At 37.3% G+C, this 18325-nt stretch overlaps 1 protein-coding gene across 1 annotated transcript in view; it reads right to left on the bottom strand.

Annotated features, from left to right (window-relative positions):
* LOC121417665 (phosphopantothenoylcysteine decarboxylase subunit VHS3-like) overlaps positions 1-17913 on the bottom strand; it is an 18196-nt gene extending 283 nt beyond the window's left edge. The window contains exons 1-2 of the mRNA XM_041611399.1: positions 17761-17913; positions 5086-5241 (exon numbers count right to left, since the gene is read on the bottom strand). Coding sequence (XP_041467333.1) covers positions 5086-5241; positions 17761-17887 — 283 coding nt within the window. The 5' untranslated portion in view covers positions 17888-17913. The remainder of the gene's footprint in view (positions 1-5085; positions 5242-17760) is intronic.
* Between the last annotated feature and the right edge of the window lie 412 nt (positions 17914-18325).

Consider the following 18325-nt stretch of genomic DNA (forward strand, 5'->3'; position numbering starts at 1 on the left):
GTTGCGTTTAAACCACTGATCTCTCCCCTACCTGGATGGGAACAATAACGCTGATTGGCCTATTCCGTGTTGAAGCACCGGAAGTTGGTACCTCCACACGCCGAGTTCCCCCAAAAAGCCAAAATCGGAGTAGAGTCTGGTACACGGCAATAGTGTCAATTTTTAATTATACTTACCAAATCAACTCTTATAACAGCACTTTTCAATGTGAATCTATATCTGATACAAAGTTTAAGATGTCGTCCTGTGCCACGTATAATTGCACTTATCGTGACGACCGTGGAAACAGAGAAAATGGGATTACTTTTCACAGATAAGACAAGCTGGTGAACTGCATAGTTGTAGACTTTATGTAGTCCCATGTGCTCAAATACATGTGTGGTAATTCTAAATTACCAGAGCAAGTTTCCAAAACTTTAAAACTCCGGGGGGGGGGGGGGGGGGTTATCGATTGTTGTGATTTCTCTGGAAGCGTGATGAATTCAAACCATGATTCAAATGGATATTCAGTTTATTAATATTCACAAATGTCACCAAGTTTTATGAGTTTATCAATCATGTTTGGACAGAAGAATATCACGACTGAGACACGAAAATACTGACCGTGTATAGCATGTATTGTGAAACTTAAGTTAAGACTGAAAATCTGCCGTTTCGGAGGAGTTAAAAAAATATTTTTTGCAAGCATAGATCCTGACCGAAATAGACTGATTTTTGGGACAAGGACTGGATCTACAAGGTATTCTGAAAATTATTTATCTTTTATTTGTGAAAATTACAAGCTATAGGTACATGTACGGTATAGGACTAGGAATTTAGGGGGCTTACGTAACTTGTGGCGTGTGAATTTGTGATATTTCTCTGTCAACAATAGATCGAATTATTTTTTCCAAGAACTCTTTTTTTTTAAGTACGTAAAAAAGACATTAAGCTACAGAGACGGATTAACAGACTTCAGAAATTTCACAGAACTTATTTTGAGATGCCGAATGTCTTCAAAGAAAAAATGTCTCGGTGGAGCAAAAAAAAAGGGGGGGTTATCAACCAGAAATTTAGGGGGTGACGCAATAAAAATAATCTGACAAGCAAAAAAAGGTTATCGACCCAAAATTTAGGAAGGGATGCAAAACAAAAGAAATAATCTGACAAGCATCAAAAAAGGGTTATCAACCAGAATTTCAGGGCGGACCACAACGATTTTAGGGGGTTCACCTGAATTTAAAGGGGATGCAGGAAAAAAATTGACAAGCAAAAAGAACAAAAAAAAGTTGTCAACATAAATTTTGGGGGGTCTGTCCCCCACCTAAAATTTAGGGGTACAGGACCCCCCCCCCCCCCCCGCTTCCGCTGCCTACAGTGTATATGAACAAACTGGGTAGAGGATAATTGAAGAGGGTCGATCGATGTGACAGAAGGAAAGAGAGAGAGAGAAGGTCAAGTCCACCTCAGAAAAATGTTGATTTGAATCAAAAGAGAAAAATCAGACAAGCACAATGCTGAAAATTTCATTAAAATCTGATGTAAAATAAAAAGTTATGACATTTCAAAGTTTCGCTTATTAAAAAAAAATAGTGATATGAACGAGCCAGTTACATCCAAATGAGAGAGTCAATGATTTTACTCACTATTTCTTTTGTGTTTTATAGTTTGAATTATACAATATTTCAATTTTTACGAATTTGACGTTTAGGACCTCCTTGCCGGAAGCACAAAATGTTAAAATAATGGAATACCAACCGAGATGTGCATAAATTTGTGAAATGAAGCGAAACTTTAAACTGCCATAACTTTCATATTACATCCGATTTTGATGAAATTTTCAGGGTTATGCTTGTTGATTTTTTTCCTTTTTATTCAAATCAAGTTTTTGTTGGGTGTGGACTTGTTCTTTAAAGGGCGAGTGCACTTCATGAAAATGATTATTTGAATAGAGAGAAAAACACACAATAATGCTCAAAATTTAATCAAAATCAGAAATAAAATATAAAAGTTACATTTTCAACGTTTGAAAACGATGAATTTTTCGGTGTTACACTTGTTTGATTTTTTTTGGGGGGTGGGGTAGACTTAAATTAAAGGGGGGGGGGGTTCAAGCCCAGTGTTATAAGCCTTCATAACCTAGAAAGTCCTCGCCATATCGATCCTAAGATGGTTATTTGGAAAACCTCCAAAATACCCCTATACAAGTCAAGGATTTCATCCATTCTTCCGTAGGTGAGAAAAACACCAACCCTTTCAAAATTATGTTTCCGAATTGTATACTGGGAAAGTACCATGGTTTCAAGAAAATTGCGAATTCTGGCACCTTAAATATATGAAGTTTTGTATAAAAAGCAATGAGTGCTTCAGTGTGCAGACAGCTAGCGTATCGCTCACAATGCACATGCTAATGGAGCGATCGCGTTCCTTTTGGGGGAACTGGTATGGCGGACAATAGAACTCGCGGGCTTCAAACAAAGGACCCTCCCAGCATATCCAGTTAGGGGAGAGATCAGTGGTTTAAACGCAAGCCAAAAAAAAAAACAATCGCAAGTCCCAAATGCGCGCTGTTGATTGGTTAAAAATCAAGTTACGCATGATTTTTTAGAATTGCGATTGATTGCAACTCTTTCTGCAATGGGCCCCAGGGGTTTCAACAAGATACAGACCCAGCATAACATACAAATTTCTATAAAAGGTGCGATCACAATCCCCGGTTCAAAGGGTGATTCAAAGCTGTTTGCCCCCGAAATCACATGCAATCAGAGCCCCATTGGGTGATTTCAAGTACGGTGCTGAAATCTGGTGTTGGTGTTGTCCCAACACCAACACCAGATATCAACACCGTACTTGAAATCACGCTGGTGTTGGGATTGACCTCGGAAAATATGACGTATTTCCGGCAGTTTGTATTGAGCTCTGGTGTTGAATGTCGTCTGCTGAACCGAGCATTACAGCTGGTGTTGACGATCTACGTGCAATTTCCCTATTCACCAACACCAACCCCCAGGGATTGGGGAAATCGTGATTTCAAGTTCGGTGTTGGTGTTGATGAACTGTAGTTCACGAACAGGAGGTGAACACGATGAAACACCCCCGTAAAATTATCTATTACAGTTAAGATGAGCGCAAATCATTAGAGTTTTACACATTTTATTGAAAAATAATATTTATGCTTTCTGATTATTGCAGTGAATTTAACCTGTGCATTCTGTACGATAAGATTTTACTGCAATTTCTTCCCGATTTCACTTTCGTCGTCGAGAATTTCTTGCGTAAAGTTGAGATGATCAGCAGCGCAGAGGCGTGACGTCATAGGATATCGATAACGCGATCGGTATCGCTCCTCTGAACTCAGCTCGGTGTTGGGGCTCGGTTCAGCAGCCTTTTCACGCTCTCAACACCAACACCGAACACCGTACTTGAAATCACCCATTGCATAAGAGTTTACATAATGGTAACTTTGCCATAAAATGGTAACTTGCATGGAATCCTTGATTGAGCTTGATCAGTGTTACCATGGTAGTTACCATTGAATAGCAAAGTTACCATTATAATAGCTTTTATGCAACGGGGGCCAGAGGCCCTTTATTACAGAGTTTGACCAATTTGGTCCAATAAGCAACAACAGGGTGCACATTGCTTTGTTAGGTAAGCACAGTTTGAAAGAAATTGCAAAATGTTATGACCAACTGAAGGTGATTTGTTGTGCCCTATGGCAGAGTGGCTCCTCCTTAAAAATATTTAAATTGAACATCTGCGCTCTGCCTTGGCAAGGAAAGAATAAAAATGCACCTAAATTAGACTAACTAGTTTCCAGATCTCCTGAACACCTTTGCACTTTTTCCATTTGGGCCGAAACATAAAAATGCACCCTACGAGAAAATGGAATTCCCCTTAAAATACTGAAATTTGCGGCTGGTTATGCCTTGTTGCCTTGAAAATATTTAAAATAAAATCTTAATGCTTGATGAAAGGCATACTTGACCAACTAATTTCCTAACCTGATAAAAACATTTTCACTTTTACCTTCTTGTGTTGTGTTGTAACATAGAAATGCATCGATTGTGAAAGTGGAATCTCCCTAAAAAATATTGAAACTTAAAGGGGAAGTTAACCCTGACAAAAACTTTATTGTAAAAATAGCAGAAAAAATAATAAAAAATATTGCGGAAGGTTTGAAAAAAATTCATCAAATAATTAAAAAGTTATTAGAATTTCAATTATTTGATTTGTGACGTCATATGCGAGCAGCATTCCTACATAGCGAATGGTAAAAAATCAATAAAATGTCATTTTCTCAGAAAATTGAAAATGGTTTTCACTGTACCTTTTGTATATCAATAGACAAATTATTTCACACCTGATCATGAATAGAAAACAAAATTAAGTCATCAGGAACCATGCAAAATTTGAAATTCATGCATTTTATATTACATAACACATGGGGCAGCTGCTCGTTTATGACGTCACAAATCCAAAATTTTGAACTCTAATAACTTTCTTACTCTTTAACGGATTTTCCTCAAAATTTCACCAATATTTTTTACTATTTTTTCTGCTATTTTTACAACAAAGTTTTCTTCAGGTTGAACTTCCCCTTTAAGGCTTGCTATGCCCGGGGAAAGGAAGCACAAAGTTGACTCAAAATATTTTCTGGATATGATGTATATTCACACATTCATTGTTCTCTTGACAATTCAGCGTGCTTATCTGGTTTAAAGTGCATTGTGAAAATTTAAGGTAGAAAAAATTATGATGGATTTCCATATGGTTGAGATAGATCCGATCAATCGTAACTTTATGGAAATCCATCAGTGTCATAATTTTTTCCACGAAAAATTTGCACAATGTCCTTTTATGCAAAGAGAAGCGCAGTGAATTTTCAAGAAAACAATGAATGCATGAATATACATCACAGCTAGAAAATATTTTGAACAAAACATGCATAATAGATGCTGACGTTGCTGGCCATCCATAGTTGCTATTGATCTCTCAGTTGTAGAATTTGCGACAGAATGTTTTCATTTGATTGCAAATATTTTCTTACGACACCACCTTGCACAATACTTTAATTTTTGGTGAAACCCCACCCAGTTTCCTGACCTGATGAAGTCCATTGTTGCCTCGAGGTCTTCAGTCCCGTGTACCTCCCATCTTCCTCAATCGATTGATGAGCAGTCTTTCTTCTTAAAACTGAAGGCTTTTTAATGGTATCTTCTTCATCGCCCTCATCAAACTCTGCTACTTTGGCTGTAGTGTCTAGAATTAACAATACAAATTCAGATATTATTAAAGTTTCCACATATAGTATTATCATCACTTTAACTTTCAATATTAATAATAATAATACCCAATTTTTATAAAGCGCTTTTCCCAGAATGGCCCAAAGTGCGTTACAGCATATTATTACCCCGGTCATTGGATTCATTTCAATCCCGCACGAAAGTGCACAATTTCCACTCCCTGGGGAGCATTCCTTGCATTCATCGCAGCCTCATTATGGCGCTGGCAAAACCAAACATACAATATCTTTCGCATCCTACCGGGTACCCATTTAGCACCTGGGTCGAGAGTGGCAAAGTGTGGATTAACGCCTTGCCAAAGGACGCTAGACCGCGGTGGGATTCGAACACACGACCCTCTGTTTATAAGGCGAGAGTCAGAACCACTACACCACGGCTCTTCCAATTCATTGATTATTACTTAAAATCTTTCTATTTTTTTTTACTTGTCATTTTTGATCTCTGCAACTTTATTAAGAACAAATTAACAAAGAAAATACAACAAACAGAGTATGTAACAAAATAATATTTCTGGTCGCTTCCCATTTGTATCAGGGAGTATGTCAAATTACAAGCAAGACAGTGAACAAAGTTGTATTATCTTTATAATTAAAAAAGGTTGCCACAATCAGCTTAGCTTTACTGTATGACAACTTTATTATCACTTTGCTAACCACTGATTCAGTGATCATTTCATACTATCATCACTTTGATAACCATAAATTCAGTGATTAAAGGTCAAGTCCACCTCAGAAAAATGTTCATTTGAATCAATAGAGAAAAATCAGACAAGCACAATGCTGAAAATTTCATCAAAATCGGATGTAAAATAAGAAAGTTTTGACATTTCAAAGTTTTGCTTATTTTCAACAAAATAGTTATATGAACAAGCCAGTTACATCCAAATGAGAGAGTCGATGATGTCACTCACTCACTTACTATTTCTTTTGTTTTTATTGTTGAATTATACAATATTTCAATTTTTATGAATGTGACGATTAGGACCTCGTTGCCTGAAGCACAAAATGATAAAATAATGGAATTCCACATGTTCAGGGAGAAATGAAACTTAATTTCACATGACAATGACGAGAAAATAAAAATATTTCATATTTCATATAATAAAATACAAAAGAAATAGTGAGTGATGTCATCAACTCTCTCATTTGGATGTAACTGGCTCGTTTATATAACTGTTTTGTAGAAAATAAGCGAAACTTTAAAATGCCATAACTTTCTTATTTTACATCCGATTTTGATGAAATTTTCAGTGTTATGCTTTTTGAATTTTTCTCTTTTTATTCAAATCAAGTTTTTGTTGGGGTGGACTTGTCCTTTAAGAAGACAATTATCTGTGTAACCATGGTAACATAGATCTACATGTAACGTTACGTACACACTGTCGTGCTGTACGCGCCAAGATTGACAGTCAATCTTATTTCCCCAAACCAGCACATCCAATCACATCACGCACACATCAAAGTCCAAACACAGAATGACAGATATCGCTCAGCTCACCACAAGTAGGTAGGACCATAAAATTTAGAGAGCTCTATAATTTGTCAAGAAAAATATGTATAAATAATCCTCAAGTCCTAAAACATTATAAAAATTACTTTAAAGTTACTGAAATTCCATACATGTATACCGATAATTGTCCTTGATCTTCTCTACGACATCCGAATCACTACTTTTGCATCTATTTCCGCAAGTATAGCACCCTTAAAGGGTTCATGATTGCTTCCAGAATCATTAGACATTACGTCATAGAGAAGAGGACAATAATAACAAATAACTTCAAATATTATTGCGTCTATTTCAGCAATGCGCCCTTGAAGAGTTCACGAATCCTTCCGGAATCACTACAATGTCGTAGAGAAGAGGATTGGGTTCGTGTTGCACAAAATTATTTGTACACAAATCTGTCACAATTCAGACCCACTTTACTTTAGCCTCAGATTAACGGATAATTACCATGTAGATGTAGGAAATGAAGTTGTCGAGTAACACGCCCAAGATTCGACATGTTAAGCCTTTTCTGCAATATTTTTTGTTCTCAAATTTCTTTTCACAAAATGATATTTGCCCCAATATTTGTTAAATATATTTGTCTATTTTTAATTGCAATGTTAAATTTTAGATTCAATCTCAATAATTCATAAAATCTTGAAATGTATTTCCATGTTTTACGGCCAAGATTCGACATCCCTCTGCCTTCGTTCGACATGGCGCATCTCGCGTTCAAAACTCAATGCGTGCAAGAGCCGCTGAATTGCGTTGCACCGCATGCGATGTGCAACCCGGAAGTGCCGCGGTCATTCGCTTCCGCATTGCGATCGGAGCACATGTCGAACGAAGGCCTGCCACACGCATGTCACTCTTTGGAATACTCAATGGGGGTTTCGGAACATGCTGAAAAGCCTGAGTCGAGATGAGGTACTCTTTAATGCTTTTAAACATAGATCAAAACTTAGGTTTTCGTTTTGATAAGCCTAACAAATTCAAGAATTACAAATCACACACATACAGCTCAGCACAAATTTGAATTTCGGCTTCGTACTGCTCACTGGCACAGTACATTTTTGCTTATTACATGACGTCATCCAGCCACTGCCGAGATCCAATTTATGAATGAAAATATAGTAAGCATGCGCAGTGCAAGCCTTTTATTTCCCCACACAGAATTCCACCAAAACAAGTGTGCAATTCTCTATCACCTCGTACCAAAATCGACCTAGAATTTCACTTTCCCGTATTTTATATGAATTATGAAAGGTATTCTCAGAGGATCTATTTTCTCACCGATACCGCACAGGTAAGCGAATTTCGATTACTTCTTGCTTTTACGTCAAAATCTTACGAATTAGCGTCTAAGTATATGTCGTTTTCGTTGGAATTTGTAGAGTCTATCGCAACGTGCACAAAGTCAATTGGCTTCCGGGTTTCGGAGCGTCGCATGAATATGCATGTAATTGCAGAGTTTCGATAATTTTCGATCGATACCGGAGCGATCCGATCATGAACCAAGACCATTTACCGCCTCCACAACGTGACCGGATATCGCTATCGATACTTTCTTTTGCACGCAGTCCGAAGGAATTATTTTTGGGACCATGTGGTCATGACGTGATCTGCGCGACTGACCAATCAGCGGTCTTCGAATCGCTGTGCGGAGACGATCTATCCGTTGTACAGTCTATGGACAATTGTTCGTTGTGACTGGCCAACTACCAGTACGAGAATCAAGACCCAATTTATGCACCAGTCACTCATGCCAGTAATTGATCGCAAAAGTCAAAGCAAGTCTCTTAATCAAATTTGTGATTCTTAAACCTAGCCAGGCGCTAACCCAGGGAACTCCCGCCCGCGTAGCGGGCGCCCAGGATCTTACGTGTAAAGGCATACACGCCTGACAAGCGTGAAGTATGGTCAAAATAATTCTCCGAATAAATAGTTAAAACAAAAATCAAGCACGTACCATGATTATATGGATGATGGTCTAACGATCGGCCATTTTGTTACAATTCATAACAAAAATGGCAGATCGAGACGGGGGTAGGAGAGAACTTTTCGTTTTTTGAGGTTTCAGTCTGTGCCCACTTGTTCACTGCTACCACCCTGCCTGTGGGGAATCTACAGGTAGGATGGATGGTATGCCAATGTCGTATAGAGCACACAGTTTAAAAAATCATTAAAATATGACTTTTGTGACCAAAATTACTAATTTCCATACAGTTGCAATTTATTTTTCATTAGTAACTTGGGAATAATTTTTGTATTCACCAGAGCGCTCAAAAACTTGAATTTTTGGCATATTTTTGTTTACGCCCTCTATCAGTGGAAAGTAATATGGCAAGAAAATTTTCATTTTTTGATCTCTATCTTTAATTAAGAAAGAAATGATTTAAAGCATCAAATTTAATTAAGAGCCAAGTTGTATGAATAATAGGTGTAGTGGAAACTGTCAGTGTAAAAAAATCAAGCATTTGCCCCTAACAAAAAGAGAAAAAGAGCCACACATTGCCACCCTTATTTTGCCACACATGGAGATATAACTGAGAACAAGGTTATATCATAACCTTGTTCATTGAATGGGCATCTGTGCCCAGATGTCAGAAAAACTGCCACTCGTTAGACCTTCATCCATATAATCGTGGTAAGTCAGTAGAGGCGCAAGGCCAATATGGGAGACTCTCCAATACAATAGGGGAGACAATCTCCCACATTGGAGACTTGCTTTGCAAAAGGACAAAAGAAACAACACCAACAAAAGCATGATTTTTCCCACCAAAATTTTGTCTCACTGAGGTCAGAAGCCCATTTGTTTTGTGTGTGATTGACAACAAAAATCCTTATCGAAACAAAAGTAGACGGTGAATTTTTAAAGTAGACGGTGAAAAGGGGTAATTTTTCATGAGGAATCTGCTTATCACAATTTCATTTGCTGCCAAGGTAATCCTTTTGCAGCAAATGTAGACAAAGGAAATTGGTCTCCAAAACTGGAGACTGTCTCTGAAATTGGATATCCAAAATCTTTACAAAAGTCTCTGATATTTGGAGATAATCTCCCACATTGGAAACAGTCTCCAATATTGGCCGTGCGCCTCTACGGTAAGTGCTTGATTTCTGTTTTCGGTGAATTATTTTGACCATACTTCACGCTTGTCAGGCGAGTATCTCTTTTAATACACGTAAGATCCTGGTACCGATTGCTCGAAAGGGTCTTTGCAAGGACCGTCTTTCGTGTCGCCCATCTTTTATGATGCGCTATGTGAAACGCATTTTAAATAAATCATATCTGCAAATATTTCATTCGTCCGTTAAAATAAACAAAATATTTGTTTATAAAATGATGTGATATATCATGAAATTTAATAAAATTTGATTTAAAAGCAAGCTAACGAATCTTATTCTTTATCATAAATTTAAGAAACACCCCCGCTTATAGCGTATCATAAAAGATGGGCGACACGAAAGACGGTCCTTGGAAAGACCCTTTCGTGCAATCGGCCCCAGGGCTCCCGCTACGCGGGCGGGAGTTCTTTGGGTTTTCCGCCAGGCGCCTCACAAAGAAGAATTGTACAGGAAACCCGCGCATGCGCAGTACGATCGTTCGATCGCCAGCGTAGTGCGTGACGTCATGTTTCATTCACAAATCTTGAGCTGTGATCTCATTGGGTGTTTTGGCTCTCATTTGCATATTTTCCCATAATACAAAACCTATGCAGTGCGAGAAGATTCTCTGCGAACCACCGATCAACCTCATACTAAACACGACATATTTCCTTCAAGATTTCGAGTTGAAAATCTCATTTTCTTCGTACGGTGTAGCTACATTACCTCGGAAAATCTGATGATATTTTGCGGACTTCTTGTCATTTGGTAAGTCATATTTTTGAAGATATTTACCATCGAGAAGTGAAAATCGCATGACTGTGTTCGTTGTTTACTGTGTATCAATGTGTGCAAAGTATATGTGAGCGACATGAGTATGTACAAAGCGACATAGTGAAAACTGTCTCCACCTATGTTGATTTTGTGGACTGCTTTGCGGTGGTGTTAGTGCTAGTCCGCATTTGGTGTATATAAAGCATGGGAGCGGTGCGTTGCGATCGGGCTTCGCTCGGGTGTTCGTGAACGGCCGTGGAATGTGTGTGTGGAGCTCGGCCATGCGGCCTTGGGGCGTGAATGTAATATCAGGGATATGGAACATCCCTGGTAATATGAGTGGCAGCTGCAGCTGTTGTTTTGTATGCCTCTGAAATCGAAGCTCTCTCTTTGTTCAGGGCGAATATAGTGTTTATGTTTTAGGAATATAAGTTTGGGCATTTTATTTGTTTGATACTGATGTGATACTGATCTAACTTCTAAACTGGACACTGATTTTAGTTTTTTTTTTCGGTAAGGCCAGGGAAAATCAATGGAATTGACATTTAACATCAACAATTACAGACCCTATAGAAATAGTGGAAATTAAATTGAAAAAATAATGCAATTTACAATCACTGAAGTGTGGAAGTGTACCAAATTTATATGGATGGAGATTGGTTTTGATTTTGTTACCTTCAGTATTTTTTTTTACAAAAATCATAAATATTTTCCTGCTCTGTTCTTTTTCTTATCTATTTTTTTTTATCTTTGAATGACCAATTATGACATTAGCAATAAATCAAACTCAAAAGTTCAAACTATGGTCTATTTTCATTGTATAATCTACAGCATAAATCCGAAGATGACTGACTGACACTGGTTGAAACACTGTTCTTCACAAGACCCAAAGGACAAAGGTTGAGAGCTACAAGTTCATATCACATTCTACTCAAGAAGGTGAAAGATTTGGGGATCACTAAAACAAGACCGTCGGATATAGAAACAATTTTATTTTATGAGATAATCTTTCAACTTTATTTTTACTTACTATTGTAGAAGAGAAAAAATCTTTAAAAATTATGAATATGATGCTGAGAAGAGTAAAACCATTTTCTGTCAACAATGATGCACTGTAAAAATACTATTATGTATTGTCATAATATTCTTGTGATTTATTTGTAATTAATATGTTGTTTCACTGTTGTAAATAATTCAAACAACGTTGTTTAATATGTGAATTGAATATTTGTTTAAACATTTTAAACAAGTGTTTAAGAACTTTATAAACAACAAAGTTTAAACTCTAATATTTAATTATCAATAAATAAAGCATGGTTGTTTCAGATTTTAAACACTTGTTTTAAAATGTTTTAGTATACAGCATTGTTTAAATTATTTTAACATATATATATATATTCATTGAATTATTATGCATTAAATCTGCCTTTACTAAGAGTTTCCAGTTCGGTATGAATTATAAAAAAAACATGGAATTCTTGAAGGACATTCACTTTCACGGAATACATGCAAAACACTGTTATAACTAAAAACTATCATGGAAAGTAAAATGAAGATCATCATAATAAATTAAAGCCAAACTGTAGTGTAAGCCAACCCCGATATCATGATTTCTTTTAATAAAGATTTAACAATTTGCAACTGCAACAACTATATTTTATGTCATTATAATACCCCAGTCACATTTCCCCTACGGCGGCCTTACGGCAAGTCGAAAACAGCAGTTTAGAAATATTTTTTTATCTGTTTATACATGGTTTGAATAAAAATGAATAAAACGGCAACGGCTGTTTTCAACTCACCGTACAACCGGCGTAGAGCAAATGTGAATACTACACTAATTAAGCCCGTGCATCAAAATTTGTAGAACATCTTTTAATGGAAAACTGGAAAAGATCGATATGAAGTCCAACAAAGTTACTTAAAGCCAGATTTATTCACATATTGATCAATAAATTTACCACATACTTTCTACATCTTTTGATATTGTGATTTAATTTTCCGAATGCGTGTTTTGGTTCTGTCAACCATTGTTTTTCACGTCTTTGACAGACTTGTACCTCGGTCATATTTTTGCCGCACGTCGAGTCGAAAACAACATTATTATTCATTTTTATACATGTACAAACCACAAATGTAGCTGGTACAAAAACAATATTAAACCGACTGTTTTCGACTCGCCGTAGAGTAAATGTGACCGATATATAAGGACCATAGCCCCTTGGTCCCGTCCGTGAAATCCTAAGATTAATTGTTCTGAGGCTTCCAAATAATTAATGGACATCTGCATTCATTAGACGGGGTCCCAAACCTCTCCGTATAAATTGAATATTTTTAATTTTCGGATAAATTATAACTTTCATAATTAATAGCTGTCTGTTAAAGTTTATAATTCGTATCCAATTACTGTAAACGCTGTTATTTTCGCGGGATTAATTTTTCGCGCTTGGCGGCTTCACAACATATTCGCGGGTTTTTAAATTCGCGCTGCACACTCCATAGTCACAAAGTAACTTCCTTCTTGCCATCTTTGAATGGTTTTAATTAAAATATCAGCAACGAAATTGTATTTTCTGATCATAATTTTAGCTCTAGGGCGGCATAATTCAGCATTGTTTTGATCTAATTATGAGCTTTTGTGACATTTAGCGCAACTTTTCTTCGAGGGGCGGACATTGGGAAAGGCAAAAGGAGGCGATGCTAGCTGCTGGCCTTGTACGGACGGCCGAGCACCGGGTAAGGATCGGGGGGATTACGGCTATTCAAAGTGCATGGGATCAATCAACAAACACAGGCGATCGACCCAACGTCTTAAAAACTAAACAGATCTAAACACTCACCAATCAAACAGCAAAAGCAATTTATATTGCAACCAAAATCATAATTAAATACCGATCTGCGACTGTTAAAAAAATGATCGCATTGCTTTTTAGAAATTCTCGCGATGCACACAATATTGGAGCTCAAGCTTGCTTGCGTAAATGCCGCCCTCTTTAGACCAGATTATGCAATCTCTTTGCCATAACGATACACGCAATTGAACCGCGTTTCGAAACTTGACGCTCATAAATTCGCGTGTTTTTAAATTCGCGCTCGCCGATCTTGCCGCGAAATGCGCGAAAATTTCCACACCGCGAATATTTCCACTTTTACAGTAGTTCATTTTCAACATGAATTATCAGTATTTTCATTTGTATCAGGGGCGGATCCAGGATTTTTTTAAAGGAGGGGGCACGTTTACCCGTGGAAAATTTTTACAAGCAAAAAAAGTAAAAAATTCAACCCAAAATAATTGAGAGGATTTTAGTCTTCATTTTCTAGGGGGGGGGGGCACGCTTCTGTTTCAACAACATTTTACATTACAAATTTTACTTGTGCCTCTCAATGGTGGAGGGGGGGGGGCGCACGGGCTGGCTGTGACCCCGCTCGGATCCGCCAGTGATTTTTATTGTTTGTTCACCCATGATCTCGAAGGTTTTCAAAATGCTTACATTTACCTCACGATTTTTTAAAGACGATTCTAAATGTTAGGAATGAGTTCGAAAGGCCTAATTTTTTTTTAATATACCACACTCATATGGAGTTACTGTTGCTACTCTGCAGTCTGCATCAGCGTGTAATGCACGAGAGAGGGGGGGGGGGGATGGTCGCAAAGAGCGATCGAGCATTAGACGAAGGGGTTATGAAGAGGGGATGTTGAGAATTGAGATCAGTGTTGGGAGGGGGGGGGGGGGTATTCGAAGCAAATGTTGTCACTGCTGATTACGATGGTTGATTAATCTTTACATCTTAATTTGGGCGATTTGGGAATTTTGACAAACAAAAAAAATGGAAAAGGGTTTCAACCAAAATTAATTAAGGGGATTTCGGTTTTCTTGTACCATGGGTGGGGAGAGGTGAGTGATTCAGTAAATTTCCATAGAAGTGCAGTTTTAAAGTTACAGAAGAGGATTTAACCCAATGACGGGAATTCGGGAAACACCATTTTCAAGCAATACAATTCGATCACGTGCCATCGGCTTTAGGGCCGAGTGTTCTCGTTCACATTCCAACTATCATTTCATAAATAGGCCCCAAAATAGGCACTCTTACAAATTAGGCCGATGTCGTTGTGATTAAGATGAATATTTTTTAAGTGTTATTCAGATATAAAATATATAAAGACAATTGAAATTGAACAATAAATCGAAACGATATTCAAATAAAAATAGTATCAACTCGTGTAGCTCTCTAGGGATGAAACAGACAAACCAATTAAATGTAACTTTCGATTAATTGTTCAATTCCATCAGAAATATTCTTCATGAAGTCTTTTCAGACTGTTGAATGTGAACTTCTATTGGAATTTATTGAATCACGTACCCCTCCCGATCCAGGTAGATTTCCTAATCACCATACATAAACATACAGTCACATACCCATGTATTAATGATATCGTGTTACATTGTTAGGTATCGACGACATCTTCATAAATATATTCACAATTCCATGAAATGTCACCATTACCGTGGGTATGACAAGCCTGAAAGCTTTGACATAAAACAGTTTTTGCACTTTGATATAGAGGTCAGATATTCTTGTCATCTAATATAAACATTCCATTGTGCAACATGTTTCAAAATGGGTAAGAAAATTACATTACCATCGGTATCCAGATAATGAGTCCATGATTAGACCAGGATCATCGGAGTCTACCCCTTTTTTTTGGGGGGGGGGATTTCTTTTTTTTTCAGCACATCGAAGTGAGGAAAAAACAATACCAAAACCCTATATTGGTATTAAATGATAATCACGTTTAGGACTGAGGGAATTGGGGGAGAGGGTATGGGGAGGGAGAGTATTTCATTTTCCAATAAAGTGCAAAAGTACAATATTTTCATGAACACGAACGAAATAAACAAAATGTTAAATGCACAATATTCATATTGCATTGTTCAATAGAACAATACTAGCTTTAACAATGTTAAAAACATTTCAGTTATCATTGTTATTACATGTGTTTCATCAATGTCAATATAATAGAAATGATTTTTTAATATAGAAAATATATTTTATATGACTATTGTGAATTTGAAATAATCCCATTTTAGATCGTACATGTATATTAAAACACCTTTCTGAAAACAATCACTTTGAAATCTCCTGTAAAATAAATTTTAGATTTTCTGTTAAAATTGATTTCTAAGATCCTGTCTAAAAATTGATGAAATACTCTAGCTCGAGTAGAAGTGCATAATACAAAGATAAATGAATATACTCAAACTCTTATAATGATATTGTCCACCAAAAAAAATGTCAAATAGTTAATGAAAAATAATTGAATTATAAACAAACAATCGAGTCAAAGGGAATATGAAAATTATAACACAGAATGCAATCACGTCACATTCGTTCTCACTCTCGTAGTTGCAGGAGGGGGGGGGTCAAGCGTCCGGACACTATATTTTTGAAGCATTCTTTTTTGTCTTTGCATTACACTTAAAGTATGAATTCAATGGTTGTAATCATCTAGTTCTCCATAGTATTTCCTAATATCTTGAAGTAAAAATTGATGAAACTTTGTTTGTATTATTTCTCCAAATGACTTTCTAAAATTGATCGTCCGGACACACAACCTGTCCAGACATACAACTGGGTAGATTCCCGGTGGGGTCACTCAATATGACTTGGGGACCGCATGACCGTTACCAAAATCGCGGGAAAAGGGGTCAATTTCACGGAACGTCCGCGGACAGAACTCTCCTCGAAGTAGTGAAAATAGGGGTGCTCACTGTCCTCGATCTGATGGAAATAGGGGTCAGGAAAAAGGGGAGAACGATTACGGGAAGTAAACTCCGTCGCCGAGTCACCATGAGCCGCAGAGGGTGCGCGCATCATGCTATGTACCTTTATATGGACAAATCTACATTTATTTTTTACAAAGAATTCTACTTTTCTTATTTTTCAAGAAAAATAAAGTTCTTTTGGATTATTATGACTTGGCTCTTGGTCATCTTTAAGGACTGAGCACTCTGACGCCTGAGTTGCAATTTCCTCTAATTAGGAAAGGGTGTTAAATGCCCTGTCCTTGAAATACGTTAAATAGGGGTAAATTTGCGAAATGGGCAAAAGTGTCCTTACCATCTTATAATTAGGGGTGTTTCAATGTACCATTTTACCGCAATTTTGTCCTTGTTTTGCGTGAAAATAGGGGGGTAAATTTCACAAAATGTCCTTGAAATTGACTGCAATAGGGGGTCACTTGCATTTGTGGTAACGGTCATACGTGTCCCCCTCTGTGGCTGAGTGACCCCACCGGGGGTAGATTCAGCTCATGCTAGTCTAGAAGCACTCCCACACTCCAGACAATATGTCACAAGTACATGAACTCTCGTTTGCACACAGAAAATATAAATTATATGCTCCAATAGTTAAAATGTACTGCCTTTCAATGTTCAAATATACATGTACACTCTTTTTGAACATCTAATTATTCTATTAAAAAAACAAAGTTAATTTATATAGGACATTAATATACATGTATGAAGTCTGCGCTGAGCATCTAATCATAAGGCAGCCTACCAGGAAATTCACTTATCGCTGGGGCAACGCAGAATTCAGTACAGACAAGTATACATGTACATTATAGATACGCTGTGCACTGTACTCAACGCAAATACAATTTATGCAAGCGGCCTTCAGCATTGCGTAACCCGATGAAAACCACATGTTTATCTTTAGACTTCGGACACTGCCTGCCGAAGTGCCGATATCATCCGAAAATGCGCCCGAAATCTACACGCTGGCATCTTTACCCGACAGAGTGTTGTGCTCCGTGAGTGAGCAGATCGCGTGGTGTAAAGATTCTCACACACAGCGCTGGGCGAGGAAGGGAAGAGGGTCGCGCGATCAGCCAATCAGCGTGCAGGGATTCCGTCTACTGTGTGTCTATGGGGAAAGTTCTATGTGCGCCTGAGAGCTCCTCGCCAGTGTCTTCGCTTGCTTGGCTTCGGCGGCTATTCACGGTTACACAAAATGACATGTGTGGGACTGAGTTGACACACTGCTTTTAAAAGGCAGTATCGCCATCTATATAGAACAATATTTATTCAGTAAATATCATACTCACTTTCATCCCAATAATCACTAGGATCATCTACAGGTGTAGGATTATTCAAAGCAAGAATTTGCTCTGAAAGCGTGACTTGTTTGTGTTTCATTTTTCGCAGTTTTTGCTTTCCCACACGACCATGCATTTAATTGCTGAATGTAGCACCCGTGTACTGTGCGCAACTTAGTACCGTATCTTCCAAGAGCAAGTTAGAAATGGAAATATTTATCATATTCAATAATGCTTTAAAATATTTTGTTTTGTATATAATTATAAATATAGAACATGGTTCAGGAATTAAGTATTTTGGAATGTGTGTCCACTCGAAACCAACATTTAAACATTTATTTATTGTTATTATTATTCCTACTATTATTATTTTTTTTGAGGGGGGGGGATCAATATTCAAACAATATTTTCTTGAGCAGGCTTAGGGCCTGGATATTAAAAGGGGTACTCAAGGCTGAAAAAATGGTTTGTATAGATTGAGAAAATCGGACATACAAAAAAAATCAACTTTCATCAAAATCAAACAAGGAAAAACAGCATAATGACATTTTAAATTTGGCATTATTCACTCAAA

This window comes from Lytechinus variegatus, chromosome 6 (genome assembly GCF_018143015.1).
Source record: "Lytechinus variegatus isolate NC3 chromosome 6, Lvar_3.0, whole genome shotgun sequence".
In the NCBI taxonomy this organism is placed as follows: Eukaryota; Metazoa; Echinodermata; class Echinoidea; order Temnopleuroida; family Toxopneustidae; genus Lytechinus; species Lytechinus variegatus.